Genomic DNA, 16,006 nt, shown 5'->3' with positions numbered 1-16,006 from the left:
CTTTTAACCTTCTTTGCCGAAGGTAATGAGTGACGTGTCAGAACCGTGACCTGTCACTCATGACTAAATAGTGATAGGTCAGAATCTTTGTCGAATGTCACAAGTGACGGGTCAGAACCGTCATGACTAAATAGTGATGGGTCAAAATCTTTGCCAAAGGTCATAAGTGACAGGTTAGAATCGTGACCCGTCACTCATGACAAAATAGTGACGGGTCAGAAATTGACCCGTCACTAATGTTTACATTCTCCAATTCTTAAATTGCAGTTACCAGAGTCCAAAGGGTACAATTACATCAATTTATTCTTTTAAATGAGTTTAACAATTGCAGGATCAGATCCACAGTGACTACCACTTCTTTCTCTTAGACCATCATAATTTGATAGGTGACCCAGAGTGTCTTGAGTAAAACGGGCATAATTTTTGCATACGGACTCCGATTTTGACGTTTTTTTTGACTCTATAGATATCTATAGAAAAAGTTACATCTGTTTCTCCCCACTTTATCGGATTCGGTAATTTTTTAGAGGCCAAATTCGACCTAGAAGATTGAGTTCTTGCCCCTGAGGTTTTTGCACCGTTTTCAGAACGCGCGTTTGTGTCTATAGCCGCCACCCCTTACATTAAACTTGAGCAGAAATGTACAATGGTTCCTATTCTAGTGTTACTCAGGTGAGAAAAAATAAGAGAAAAATAAAAAATATAGCATCATGCTATGCACATATAAAATAATATAGCAGTAAGTGTTTGTTAGACCTAGTCAGAAGCTTTTTTCCTTTGCACTTTTTGACATAACGTAAATGGTTGTCCTGTTAAAAGACTAATCTGTTGTTCCTCTCTCCACTGTGTTGAAGTGGAGCGTACATTGACTGACTCATAGCTTACCTTGTAATAAAGGAGGTCATGAGATTTGCCTCGGATAATGCCGATGCATTTGGGGAGGTACTGCTTACCTTGTATTAGATTTGACCTAATAATCTATATTTCTTTTTATTCTTCTTTTGTGTTGCTTGGATAATGCTGCTACTACAACTATACTGAGACTAGTTAATAGCTTGATGCTTATGTATCAACAACAATGAGGTTTTAGACATGTGATCACGGTTGACTATCTATTTGAAGGATAACCTTTGTGATGAGTGATAAGATCCGTGTTTTTTTTTGTTTAAGAACATAAATGGGTAAAAATATGAGCTAAGTACTTATGAATACTATCATTAGTGATGGGTCACAATTTGATCCGTCATTAATGACTGATCTACGATGACCCGTCACTGATGACTTAGTTATTAGTGACGGATCAAAATTTAACCTGTTACTAATAACTAACCTACAATGACCGTCACCAATGAGTCATCATTAGTGACGGGTCACAACTATGATTCATCACTATTATCATCAGTGGCGGATCATAATTTTATGTATTTTTTTGTTTGTTTTTCACGTGATGGATCCATAAATCTATCTTAATTCAAAATAACTAATTAGTTAATTAACTTGAACTAAAGTTTCTACGGATACCCACCGACGCTCCACGCCCATCCGTAGCTTTCAGGCGCAAACAGTCTGCCGGGAATGAGTTTTATGATCCGTCAATAATGCCTGACGCATATGTGGCAGTTGGCAAAGGTGTTTGCCGGCAGACAATACTTTTGCCGGCAGGCTGTCTGCCCACTCGATATATTCTTCTTTCCATCATCCAAGCGCGGTTTTAATCCCCGCATTGTGGTTGCCCGTCCAAAAGCGGACGCACCTCCCGCGAATCGCGCGCTCGTCTCCATCTCGCGTCTCCCTTCGCCGGCGCGCGCCCGCCCGCCTTGACGCCTTCCTCTCGCACGGTTGCACCAGCGACGACGCATGCACTGGACCAGTTCTGATGACTCATCTGAAGGGAAAGAAAGCATTGGACCAGCAAAGCACCATCCAATTGCAAAGACCAACACATCCATCCCATCCCCATGCATTCGCACATGCACGCGGCAGATGTTTTAGGACAAAAACTGCCGCACGGTCCCCGCCTTACGTACGTGTGCCTCTGATTCCACCATGCATGCACAACTGCACACGCAGAGAAAAACAAATATTCGACCAAGTATACCATGTATAACTCCATTTCATGTGCACATCTGAACCTGGAAGCTCGCGGTACTACATCTATATATACATAGACTACAGACTGGAGAAAGGAACAGCATACCTGCATTGCATTGGTACGTAGTGGAATAGTACGAGCATGGGAGGCCTTAATTTCCATACATGATATTCAGCTTCATTACAGGCTCCTACTCACGAGAATCATTGATTAAGGTGCAGATCTGCATCGTTAAGCATTAAAACACCTTGTCTGAAACCTGTCCCGACAGATCTGCAACCACTCGGGCATGCAGGCAGCATCTCCCTCCTCTCCCGCTTTAATTTCACCCATGTCTTGCTGTAGCTCGCAAACACGTACCACGTACTGCTCTAATGCATGTCGGTCTCGTGATGCCCTCCTGTACAGGATAAAAAAAGACCAGACACCAGAAAAATCCAGAAGTCAGAGGCGTTCAAAAATATTTCAATGAAATTTGGACTTTGTAAGAAAAAAATGGTTTTGGATACTTGCGAGATTAACTAGACATTGAAATATAGCCGAAATAATGAGATGAAATGTAGGTCATATTTTGAATATTTGAAACAACAAATTCACATTTGAGTCCAAATGGGCAAAATAATAGGGAAGATTCAAATAAGGCTATTTTTAATTTTGATTGGTTTGCTGGATAACCAAGGGTCACCAAGATTTCGATCATAAGAGGTAATTGATCTAAGAATTTTTTTTCCGTTGCGCTACCAAATCCCTATTATTAATTTCCAAATGCTTAAAGCCATTGTGTAAAATCCGCCTCTTTTCTAGTTGAATGAGAACCTAGCGTAGAGACTTTGGTTAATTTCTTTTTGGACGAAAAGACTACATCGATCCCCACTAGCAAATATGAATATCGCAAACCTGCTCTCGCTGCCCAACTCCTTGAGATTTGGGAATATATGCTCCAAGTAGAACGCGTATACTCGACAACAAAATTGTAGCAGAAGGCAGAAGCTCCTTCATAGTGAGACGACAAAGACGTATGTGAGAGCATAAGCTCCAAAATCGCAAGATGCAGGAATGTGAAGTCCACCCAAGTAGCATTTCAGTTCTGTCGTCCTAACCTTAGTAAAGTAATCCATGGAACTGCCAAGTAAATGATTGGTTTATCCCTGTACACGTCCGTACGTAGGTACGGACTGAACGGCCCATCCCTGTTCCTGCAAAGATGCGCAGCATAGTAGGCCATTGAATTGATGATTGAATGGCCCATCAACATTATAATTAAACGAAGAGAAATAGATGAACCACCGTTCCTCCGATGCAGCATATATTGTCCGGGTTTCATAGAGATCAGCTACGTTGAGTGCGGTACACTTATTTCTTTCGTGATCGTGATATGCAAAAGAGGACACCTATTAGTCGATTATATTGTGCGTTCCAACCTGACATATTTGCTACTTTTATATTTCTGTTGGATTTTATACTCCCTTCAGTCATAAATATATATTATTTTAAAAGTATTCGAATAAATTTTTAAAATTTTGACTAACAATAGTTTTTAAAATAATTAGTTTAGAAACTTTAAAATCATATGTGTAAATTTGGCTTGAATAATTTCATAATATCACAAATTTAATAATTTTTCTAATTATATTTTAATAGAAAATAGTTGTATGCATTTGAAACCATTTCTTATCCAAAACAACATGTATTTATGATCGGATGAAGTAGTTGCTAGTGTAGAGAAGGGAATTTGTAATTTTGTACATATATGTGACATCTGAGTACCAAGTAGTTTTTTTTTGCCCTATAATATGTATCAATGCTGGTTGTTAATCAGAACCGGTATTTATAGTACCGAGTAATCAATGTCAGTTAGAAAACCGTCACTAATGAGGTTTTTTGAGTCGGCACTGATAAACTATTTTGTAGTAGTGATAGTTTAGAAAAAAATAGTGATTAAAGTTTAGAAAATTGTGAACAAGAATGGAGTTTGAACCAAAAAAATAGTTATGAAATGCAAAATCCTCTCATTATTCTCAGAAAAAAGTAATAGATCGAAGTTAATTATAATGTATTAAATTGAAAGGAAATGTCAAATACCATGTTGAAGCTTGATCGAATTCTACTAACCGTAGTAAGACTAGGAGTACGCTAGTTTTACGTTGAATCTGTTATAGTTTTAATTGAAATAGTACAATATTCCAATAGTCCAACTATTATCCTGTTCAAGAACATAGTTCAACTATTATCCTATATATAAATTACAACATGGAATTCTATGTTACCCTAAAATTATAAAATTGTATGTCTAGCTTGCTTTTGCAAACTAATGTAGGGGTTGACGGTTAGCAATGAAAATTTTGTGATTACAACATGCAATACATTACACAAAATTTACCAATGATCATAATTATTAGGGTTCAGATGATCTTGGCTTTGCTCGATCGATTAGCTGTTGACCGGCTGAGCAGTAATCCTTGATATAAGTTCATCGGCCACATTCATTTAGTTAAAAAAAGCTCATCGGATGATTCATGGGACGCAATTACTGTAGAACTTTCTTTTCTTCAGAAACAACACGACTAACAACGGCCGTTTTCCTGTCCCCTTCCATCATTGGACCCTTTAATTTCTGTCCCCTGAACCATGACTGTCCAGCTACTGTATAACTCTCTCTCTCTCTCTCTCTCTGATTGGAAAGCAATCCAATAGACAACCTTCCCTTGCCCTAATGCCTCCTCCTCCCTTGCCCGCACAATTTATCATCCCCAGATAACTAGGTCGACACACATGGAGCAGCTGCCTCTTCTTGCCAGTGACTCAAAGGCCACCACGACTCCCTTCTACCTCGCCTTAGATCACAGAGCCCCAACATCATCTTCGCCGCCGGCAGACGCGCCAACACCGCCGCCGTCTGCCACCTCAGATCCTTGTAGACAGTCCAAAAACGAGAGGGGATCGGAAATAATCAAAGCGAAGATCATGTCGCACCCTCTCTATCCGGCTCTCCTGAGAGCCTTCATAGATTGCCGGAAGGTGTGCTCACATATATATCTCCAACAGATATACAATTTATGGCTGTTTTGGGCGAGAAAGCATAGTTCCTATTTTCATGTGCGTGCCTTTTACTCTCTAATTTCCATGAGAAAACCTCTTGATTTTTTGTTACCTGAGGTCGGAGCGCCACAGGAGGTTGTTGGCCGGCTTTCCACCCTCGCCGGCGAGGTGGAGATGAATTCAAACGATAGGCAAGAACAGCCGGCCGACCCAGAGCTCGATCAGTTCATGGTAACAACATATCTATATGATTTACATGGAGCTCCTTTGCGGTACTAATTAGATTATCGATTTTCTGAAATAAAAATAACTGTGTACAGCTGAAACAATGGATCCACGTTTTTCTGTGTGCAGGAGATCTACTGTCATATGTTGGAAAGGTACAGACAGGAGCTCACACGACCAATCCAAGAAGCCGACGAATTCTTCAGAAGCATGGAGGCCCAGATCGACTCGGTTGCGCTAGGTGCGTATGTTTGATAAAACTAAGTTAATATTGAGTTCTTTTTCTTGCTGTCAAATTTGGATGTAGCAGCAGCAATAGTGCAGATCGACTGTTGCAGAGCAGCTATCGCAATACATGTTTATTTCTCAATTAAGACATAAAACATTTGGCGCTGTAGCATTCCATGTGATGCGTTCTCTTCTCTATGCTCGAAACTTAGCCGTAACACTAAACATGCATCTTTACCAGCTGCGACAAAGAAAAATTAAAGAGGTACTAGCGAAATTACTGGTAACCAAGTTTTGAGGAATAACAGGTTTTACAAGTGTTGAAACATGGGAGAAGTCTCTAACTTCCTCACAAAATGGGCGAAGGTAAAAGCTTTTGTGTGAACTATCAGAACATATACAGTGCTCCATGCATGTCTGAGGCCCTAAATAAATTTGTAGGCGTGGGGGAAAATGCCCAACCACAATCAAAGTTAATTACCCACGCACCTTCTCTAACCACCTGCTTATTTTTTTTTGCTGAACATGTTGTGCACATCTTAATTCTACTACTACCACTTAGTACTGCATATTTAGTACTAAATTGCTGCTAGTCCCATTAATAATTGTTGCATGAAACTAATATAATGCTCTATCGATTAGTTTGCATCCAGGTTAGTTGGTACCATCTACCTATGGACTATGGTAGGGTACGTTCTATGTAACCCACTGTTCGCATTTTCAGAACTTTGGTGTCTAGTTGTGGGTGGCATGTGGAGACTGGGAAGCGCCCAGGAAAATGGGACCTAGATCTCGCAGCTGTAGGCAATGCATGCTGAATTGCTGAGGGCTAGCTGCAGGTAGCAGAAGTAGTCAGCACTCAACACCACCACTTGGCAAAGGCTACCCTGCAACTCCAGCTAACATTATCTCTTCTGGCTTACTGTACCCTCTGGCTTCTGTCAGGGCCTCAGTGGGGTTGGAACCCACGGCATCAAAGTAACTGACAGATCGTACAGTAGATGCGCCCAGGGCTTCACTACCTCTTGTCGATCTCGTGATCCTGATCCTCTGGTGGCGGGGGCGCGCGCGAGCCGTCCGATCTGCATGCTGTACTGCAGTTCAGATCACATGTCGAGCCAGTCATCTCCCTGACCATTTGCATACCATGCTGTGCTTGCATGGCAGCACAAACACTGTGCGCGTGGATCGTCAGGGTCTGGACATGGCGTCCCGTCGTCAACATGCCATGCCAGCGGCCTGCCTAGTCTCTGTGCTTGCAATGCATGGGCATGTGACGGCCTGATTGGAGTGTTCTCTCTGCGTGTCGCCGTATGCGCGATTAATTATTAGCTAGCTTTCCTTGAATGACAGGGAGTAGGACTGGCCTGATTCGGAAGAGATGAAAGATGATGAGTTTGTTGTTGAATGAGTAGACGTGGTGGGGTGTGCATGTTTTGTGTTTAAATTAATGTGGCGGTTACATCATTACATGCATCCTTTTGCCGCTAATGGTTAGCTAAGTGAAATCTACAGCAGTTGATTTGGAGTTTGCTCCTTTCAACACCCAGCTTTGACTTACTTGCTCAATATTATACATTTTTTGCATGCGCTATGCATGGTTTAGAGTAAAAATTAAGGAAAACACAATGGTAACTCTCAATGGCGTACGTAGATGCTGCACCAAATTTTAGAAGGTCTCATATATAAAACTCCTACCCCATTCAAAAAATTGATGTTAGTGCTCGCCTAGGCGGTATCCGAAGAATCCCCTACAACCCTAGTTCCCCAAGTCTAGTACACTAGGAGGAACTTCGGAACAACTATATATATAGAAATGTGCTTAAAAGTTTCATTCTCCTACTATATGGCAAATATGGTTGTGTGGAGGTGTTACCTAAAGTCTCGTCGGCAGTAGCCAGTGCTGCAACCTCCAGTCTTTGGTGCATTGGGAGAAACTTGGGACCCAGTGTCTAGAATGATGGTTGGATGTTTTCCCAGTATTCTACTAGCGAGGAGCCTAGGATAAACTTTGAGCACCGTACTTTGAAAATATCAAGTTCTAAGTACTGATGTCCATATAACATTCTAGAGGACTAGTCAAGAGTCAAGGCTCATAAGTTAGAATTTGTGTGCAGTATGGAATTTTTTTGGCTAACTCTCTCACAGGTTCCATGCATTATTGGTAGGCCTAGACCACTAGGTAAGAAATATGCATGGCACAATCAGTCCAAAAATATAAGAAGGCTAGATGGGAAAACAGTACGGATGAAGATACATAGCTTAATTAATGTCATAAAAAATATGTACTGCATTCGGTTCAAAGTGTCTTAACTGTGAGCTAGCTCTACATGATTCCTTTGTAACACTTAGTAAGGTTTGTTTGTTTTAGTTGTGGATATTTTGAAAATTTGCTCATGAATAATAAATTGTAAAAAGCTGGATTGTGAAAAGCTCAAACTGTAAAAGCTAATGCCATTTGTCATCCTAGATTAGGGATGTAGTTTTGATGTGGATTAAGTGTGTAATTTCTTTTATACCTGATTGTTTTGAGTGTATATTTGTTTCCTATTTAATTTTATCTTTTATTGTTTTCACATTTTTTTGTTAAAATTGACGCACACTTTGCATCATACACACGTGAACACATATTTTGCATCTTCCTTCTATTTTTATGTGTGTGAGAAAGAAACGGAAGAGCAAGAGAGTCACGTTGATAGGAGAGGATAGGGAAGGAGGGGGTGAGGGGATGTGTAATGGTATTTGAGGGTAATTTTCTTCAAACTACAGGGGCTCTCATATATTCTGTTTCCATAATCCTAGAAGCAAGTGGGAGGTGGTTTGCGGATTGTGACCCAAAAGAGGGTTGGATTATAGGAATTGCTTATAAAAAGTGACTAGCTTGTTTAAGCTCCAGCTTTTAAAACTAGAATTCGCAATCTGAAGCTAAAACAAATAGACCCTGTGGTGCACCGGATTTATCGATCACATATTTTGGGAAATCAGAGTGCCCTTAATACCCATTAAATTGAGGACCTAAGCTAGACAAACTCATGCCCAACTTACGGAGTTAGTTAGCCATTTTTAATTTCTAATTACTTAGTCCATTGGGTACTTTTGATGGTAGAGCCGTCATCTCACTTTTGGGTGGTAGAGCCTATATTCAAATGAAGCTGGCTTCCGAGTGGCAATTCTAGCATTTAGATGAAGCATAGACCCTTATGATCTCGAGTGGCAAAGCCAACTTTCAGATGGATTAAATGACTTGAGTGGAAAAGCCAACTTTAAGATGGATCACAACTTATTATGCACTAAATACTTAGAAACTAATAGTCTAACTAGGAGATTACTACTTACAAGAAGACACTTTTTATTACAACACTAAAATATTACACAAAGTACACAACACTCTTTGATTGATGACTAACCTAGCACTCACCCTTCTCTCTTGCTATCCTAGCTCTTACTAACATGCTCTCATCTACCATGCTCCTAGGTTATCATGGCGAGGTGTATGTCACCTCTATTTATAGGCCAAGGGGATTCATGCCAATGGTGACAAGTGTCTCCCATCTAGAGTCCTACAAGAAAAATATCTAGGTTCTACAATATTCTAATTTTTTCATGACAACAATATCTAGTTGCTTCATAAAAAATATCTTGAGTCACAAGATATCAGGAGAATTCTAGAAGTTTGTATTGCTTCTACTTTCAACACGCCTCTCACTGCAAACTTCTTTACATAGTTGTCTTGTAGACAATATTGAGGGGCTCTCAAAATTTCTCAAAATTTGCCTTATTGAGACCTTTGTGAGAATGTCGGCAATTTGATCGTCAGTGTTTGTTGGCACCATCTTAATCTCTCCCTTAAGGACTTTTTCTCTTATGTAATGGTAGTGAACTTCTATATGTTTGGTCCTTGAATGAAAGACGAGATTTTCTGCCAAGTGAATAAAAGATAAACTATCACAGAAAATCCTTATTTGGTATTTTAAAGACTAGTGAAGATCTTCCATTAATTGCTTGAGCTAGATGCTTTCTTGTGATGCTGATCGATACTCAGTTTCAGTACTGGATAATGCCATAGTAGGTTGTCTCTTACTGGACCATGATATTACTCCTAATCCAAGACTGAAGAAATATCATATAGTTGACCGCCGTGTGCTATAATCTCCAGTATAGTCGGCGTCATAGTATCTAGTTACATGGGAATATTTTGTTTTCTTGTATAGAATACCAAAATTGATGGTGTCTTTGATGTACCTGAGAGTGCGACTGACTGCATCAAGATGCGGCTTCTTTGGTTTGCTCATATATCGACTGACCACTTCAACTGAGTAGGATATATCCGGTCGAGTTAGTGTGAGATAAATGGGACTCCCGACCATTTATAGATACATGGTTACATCCTCCAGGTCGTTTCCTTCATCTTCTTGTAACCTCACATTAGGATCCATCGGGGTGTAGATAGATTTGTAGTCAAGCATGTCATACTTTTGAAGAAGGTCCTTGGCATATTTTTGTTGTTCCAAAAATAACCCATATTTTGTGCACTCCACCACAAGTCTGAGAAAATACTTCAGCCCTCCAAGCTCCTTCATTTGAAATCGAACAGATAGATTTGCTCTAGTCCTATGTATTTCCTTGGAGTAGTCTCCCGTGATGATCAAAGTCATCAAGATAAACCAAAAATATTAGTAGTCTTCCTTCCTTGACCTTCACAAATAAACTAGAATATGATGGAGCAACTTTAAATCCACTTTGTACGAGGAACTCACTAACCTTCCCGTACCATGCTCTTGGAGCTTACTTCAATCCATAGAGTGTCTTCTTCAATTTGCACACATACTCGGGGTGGATCTTTTTCTTGAGCCTCTTGGTTTCTCCATATAGGAAGACATTCTTGACATCCATTTGCCACAACTTCCAAGACTTGCAAGCAGCCAACGCAAACAAGACTCAAACAGTTGTGATCTTTGTCACTGGGCCGAATGTTTCTTCATAATCTAGCCCATACTGCTAAGAGAAATCGCGAGCAACAAGTTGAGCCTTATACCTTTCAACTAAGCTATCTGGGCAGGGCTTCACCTTGTAAACCCACTTGCAAGATAATGATTTTACATCCTTTGGCCTTGGCACTAAATCACATGTTTGATTTTCATTTAGTGCCTTCATCTCATCCTCCATTGCCTTATGCCATTCAAGGCCTTGTGTTGCCTCTTCATAAGTGGATGGCTCAGTGGTTATAGAGTAATCAACAAGAGCAACATTTGCATACCTTTGGTTAGGATTGATCTACCTTGTTGTCCTCTGTAGTTCTTGGATGGATTCCGCAAGCTCCATTTGTTGTGGCCGAAGTCCCTCTGGGGTCGACTGATGTACACCAGTCTTCCAAGGGTTGTTGGCTTTACTTGGTGAACCTTCTTTGTCATTACCTGGAGTTGGTACCTATTCCTCTCGTTCTTCTTGGATTTTTTTCTAGAACTTCCTCCAAGGTATGAGATTATGGCATCTCAGTCTTCTCAGGTGACCACCATGCGAAAGCTTCATCGAACACCACATTCCTTGAGGCATGGCACTTGCCTGTGGTTGGATCGTAACATCTCCAACCTTTTCGTGCATCATCATAGCCAACGAAGATGCACCAAATTGCCTTCTTCCTGAACTTACTCCTTTGGTGATCTGGCACAAACACATAGCACACGCATCCAAATACCTTCAAGTGGATGACGATCAACTTCACATTCCATGACATCTCATGAGGTGATTTGAATCCTAGCTTGGCTTACAATAGCCTATTGATTACATATGCTTCCATCCTCATACACTCAGCCCAAAACCTTCCAGGAATATTTTTGGCATGGAGCATACTGCAACAAGTTTTGACAAGGTGACGATTCTTGCGCTCCGCCACTCTATTTTATTATGGAGTATTGTGGCAAGTTAATTATCTCCATATCTTTTTCTCCTTAACACAGATGGTTAACTCATTGGATAAGCACTAGATTTCCTTGTTGAGTTCACCCTCAACTTCTCCTTAAACTCATTAAATTTTGTAGATGTCTTGTACTTCTCTTTCGATAAGTAAAACCACACGTACCTTTAGAAGTCATCAATAAAAGTCACCATGTACCTTATTCCTCCAAAAGATATTTGCTTGGCTAGGCCGAAGACATATGAGTGTATGAGATCCAATGGTCTCTGGGACTGATACTTTGACTCCTTATATGGCAATTGATGAGCCTTTCCATATTGACAACCAACACAGATCATGTCTATCCAAATGTCCACTTGAGGAAGCCCCTTCAGCACTTGATTCTTCATCATCATCTTCAATTTATTATAGTTCACATGTACAAGCCGCGTGTGCCAGAGATCACCGGTCTCATTTATCCATGTCCTACCCACATATGCGGACTCTGCAGAGAGAACATAGACCTACTCTCTCCTCCTTCCTTCCATGATAGGTGTACCGATCACCTTCACTCTTCTAAAAATGGCCACCTCTTTTGGCCCAAATAGCACATGTTTTTCTTTTGCTGTCAATTGAGGATCTAACAACATATTCTTCTTTAAACCAGGGACATGATAAACCTTCTTGAGTTGGAGTTGTTGAGGACCATGTCTTGGAATTGCCATCTTTCCAACATGAGAGACGGAAAGTCTTGAGTTGTCTACCATTAGCACCATTCTCCTTCCCTTGTAGCATGTCATATCTTGGAGCTTCTTACCATCACTTATCATGTTATTGGAGCACCCAGAATCTATAATCCAATCCTCCTTGTAATTTACTCTTGAATTTGTGGTTACTGCAAAAGCAGGTGCCTCCATGTCCTCCTCCAACTCTTCTTCATCAATTTCTTGAGAAAAATCAGCTTTGAGGTCTCATTCATCTTCACTTGTGGATGCTTCCTCCTCCCTTCAAAACGCCATTTTGGCACTCAGTATTCTCAAGCGAAGTGATCCTTCTTACCATAATTGAAGCATTCTCCATTGTTTTTTTTCACATGTTGCTGGTCTTCCCTTCCTTGTTGAGCTCCCCCTGCAGAGCTACTTCTCTTCTTTGGGTAATGCTTGCCACATTCCGTTCACCTTGGCTTGGGCCTTCCCTGTCCTCGAGGTGGACCCTTCTTCTTGTTAGTGAAGAGCGCCTCCTCTTCTTCTTTAACAATAATACTCCCCATCTGCTTGGCCAGCTTCTCTTAATTAGCCAATAAAGAAGGCTGAGTAGGCCATCCCCTCACTGCGACTATAAGCCCATTATATTAGGGTCTAAAGCTGTGAATGATGATTCTCCTCATATGGGCTTTGCTCGCCTTCTCATCCATTGCAAGCTCGAATATCTCTCGACAAATAGACTTCACTTTTGTGAAATATTGACGTATAGTCAGAGTGCCTTGAGAGATACCTGGCAATTCATTCTCTAGGAGCTAGAGGGGTGTGCTTCATTCTTATTGGAGAATAATTTCTCCAAAGTCTCTAGGCCGCCTGCGGAGTTTTCGCATTTCGGATGTGTTTCAATATGTCCTCCTCGATTGTTGTCTTTAGTACAAACAAAGCTTTGCTAGCTTTGATATGTCACTTCTGTAAGTCATCAACACCCTCCTTTGGTGGAGGCACTGTCTTGGTGCCTGCGACGACCTCCCATAAGTCCTGATCTTGCAGGTAGGACTTTATGAAAGTCTTCCAATAGCCAACTTGTGGCTATTGAGCTTCTTGATCCCACTGCTTGTGCTAACAAGGTCCACCATGGTGACTGACGCCTGACATCAAGTAAGCTTCTCTAGTCCTAGACCAATAAGCTTTACAGTCCTAGACTATGTATCCGTAGAGTCTCCTCTTAGTGCCTTAATTGACACCGCACCTCTATTTATATGACAAGAGGGTTCAAGCCAATGGTGACAAGTGTCCCTCTTTAAAGTCTTACAAGTAAAATATCTAGGTTCTATATTATTCTAATTTTTTCATGACAATAATATCTAGTTGTTTTATAGAAAATATCTTTGAGTCATGAGATATGGAGAGGATTCTAGAAGTTTGTGTTGCTTCTACTTTCAACATCCTTAATTATTTTGCTGATCGCCAATAATCTTTGGGCAGATGACAACAACTATGAAGGAGGTGGTTCCTCCGATGAAGATGAGCAAGAAACCGGCGACGTGGCGGGGCTGCCAGTGCCGGGGACCGGCAGCCCGTGCGCAGATGACATGGAGCTGAAGAACCGCCTCCTGAACAAGTACAGCGGCTACCTGAGCAGCCTTTGGAGGGAGCTCTCCAGGAAGAAGAAGAAAGGTAAGCTGCCGAGGGACGCCCGCCAAAAGCTTCTGCACTGGTGGCAGCTGCACTACAGATGGCCCTACCCATCGGTACGTACCACGTCGATCATGCCCTACGTATGCATGTCGTGGCTTGGTGTGGTGTGCACGTAAGAGCTTTGCAACAATTAATTACCGGCGCGTTGCATGCAGGAGCTGGAGAAGGCGGCGCTGGCGGAGTCGACGGGGCTCGACGCGAAGCAGATCAACAATTGGTTCATCAACCAACGGAAGCGGCACTGGAAGCCGGGGCCGCTGGCGCCAGCGCTGGCCACGGACTACATATTGCACCCGCACGGTGGCTCTTCGAGCAGCTCGGTTTCTGCTGGTCTCCGCGTGGAGGGGCAGTTCTTCACCGGAGGAAGCGCGTACCCTCGTGGCCCGTGATGGGATGCACGTCTGCATGGTGCCCGCCGGCCGGCGGCCGAACATGCATGCGTCGATGGTTGCCGTACATGCTAACATGCATATATACGTGTTTTGGGTATACATGGCGTGGGTTTGGACGTGTGGTGTGCGTACAAATATAGCAGTTTGATGATCTCCTTACTCGCTATACATAGCTAATGCTAAAGTTATAAAGTTGTAAAACCTTAATTTTTGGCCTGCATCCACTTTGGAAAATGGTACTATATGAGTACACATTTATAAGCATGAATGCACCTCACTACTTGTGCGAAAAACAGTTGGATTTCTAGCTAAGTTGGAACCATGTATGGCCACCATTAAACCAGCTTATCACTATCGATTTTGTTCGTCTTAGAGATGTGCTACTTGATAATTTGTCCGGTTTGTGCTTGTGTGTAGGTACGAGTTGCATGCACGGTACCATTGCAGCCTTTAAGGGGCAGTTTAGTTGTACGCATTGTCTAGCCTGGCTTGCATCAAGTGAGCTACATTCATTTGAGCCAGGTTAATTATATATATGATATTTGTTTAGTTGACTTTATGTGTTCAGTCTGATTAAGAAAATATTATATTTTGTTGCTCGTATAAATATATGTTATATAAGATTGAAATAAAAAATAAGTATTAACATTACGTTTATTTTATATAAATACACTTATAGTACTTAATTTATCATATTAAACTTTAATTCAATTTAAAATATACTAATATGAGTTAATACTTACTAATTATACGCTAATATTTTCATTGTTGCAACCTGGCTCTGGAGAAATGGATTCCCATCAGCCAGGCCCGTGCAGTGTTTTTGTATTCGTCGGGACAACCTCGTTCTACTGTCCAGCCAACCAAACACAGATGGCCTGCACATGCAGAGCCAGGCCGGCATGATCAGTCGCTATTCCAAATCAGATCTTTACCAAAAAGTTGCTGTGATGCTCAAACATTGAAGCGACTATTCAATAAAGAAAGGTAGGAGGTAGAAAAGATTCAAATAGTTCATGAGTGCACAGCATCCACAAAATGAATTTCAAGCTTTAAGGACTATTGTCAAGTTCAAATATTCATAAACATTGTTGGCCCGAGTTAAAACACTTGTTGAGATAACACCCAGATCATTTTTAGTCTAAATAGAATATTAATAAATTATATTGTTGGTCAAAGTTAAATTAATTTGACTGCATCTTTTATGATGACATTCTCATTTTTGTCTTGAAATTTTTTATGGTTGGATATTAAGAATGCATGGAAAATTTCATGTTCAGATATTAAGAGTCCATCACTAAAAATTATGAAATCATTATTCAAATATGAAAGCTATGAGACAAGAGGATAATTACACTATAAGCTATGGAATAACAAACTATTGGAGACTTGGGATCTATGAAGTAAGATTACTCTTTATTAATTTTAACGGTATTTTAATTCTCAGTAGCTTGGAATTTTCTTATGTACCAGTGACATCAGATTTCACACAATTTCTTAATGATATATTGTTAACAAAACTACAAACTTAAACCATGGCAATATGGAAGTAGTTTCAACTAGAATCCAAGTGTTTCATGTGTTTCATCACTTACACTAAAAACATATACTACTTGACTAATCATCAGTCAAAATGTTAACTTCAAAATGATAATGTGCTGACAAGCAATGCACATGGAATACCTGCTCAGGTGATTGTTTTTTTGGATAACCTTAGGAAGATTGTTTTTAAAGATCT

The 16,006-nt window shown here is 40.7% G+C and overlaps 1 protein-coding gene across 1 annotated transcript; it reads left to right on the top strand.

The window, feature by feature from the left end:
- Nucleotides 1–4,763: 4,763 nt before the first annotated feature.
- On the top strand, nt 4,764–14,530 carry LOC133913025 (homeobox protein knotted-1-like 4). Its single transcript, XM_062356054.1, has 5 exons — nt 4,764–5,110; nt 5,249–5,362; nt 5,486–5,597; nt 13,664–13,929; nt 14,032–14,530. The coding sequence occupies exons 1-5, from the start codon at nt 4,865–4,867 to the stop codon at nt 14,263–14,265; spliced, it is 972 nt and encodes a 323-aa protein (XP_062212038.1). The 5' UTR covers nt 4,764–4,864; the 3' UTR covers nt 14,266–14,530.
- The last annotated feature ends 1,476 nt before the right edge of the window (nt 14,531–16,006 follow it).

The sequence above is a fragment of the Phragmites australis genome, chromosome 3 (genome assembly GCF_958298935.1).
Source record: "Phragmites australis chromosome 3, lpPhrAust1.1, whole genome shotgun sequence".
NCBI lineage: Eukaryota > Viridiplantae > Streptophyta > Magnoliopsida > Poales > Poaceae > Phragmites > Phragmites australis.
The sequence above is the reverse complement of the archived record's forward strand: the minus strand, read 5'-3'. Positions and strand labels throughout refer to the sequence as shown.

Coding starts and splice junctions, on each gene's coding strand:
- LOC133913025 (XM_062356054.1), top strand. CDS start 4,865: ATGGAGCAGCTGCCTCTTCTTGCCAGTGACTCAAAGGCCACCACGACT. Junction 5,598..13,663: donor GATCGACTCGGTTGCGCTAG/GTGCGTATGTTT, acceptor ATCTTTGGGCAG/ATGACAACAACTATGAAGGA. Junction 13,930..14,031: donor ACAGATGGCCCTACCCATCG/GTACGTACCACG, acceptor CGTTGCATGCAG/GAGCTGGAGAAGGCGGCGCT.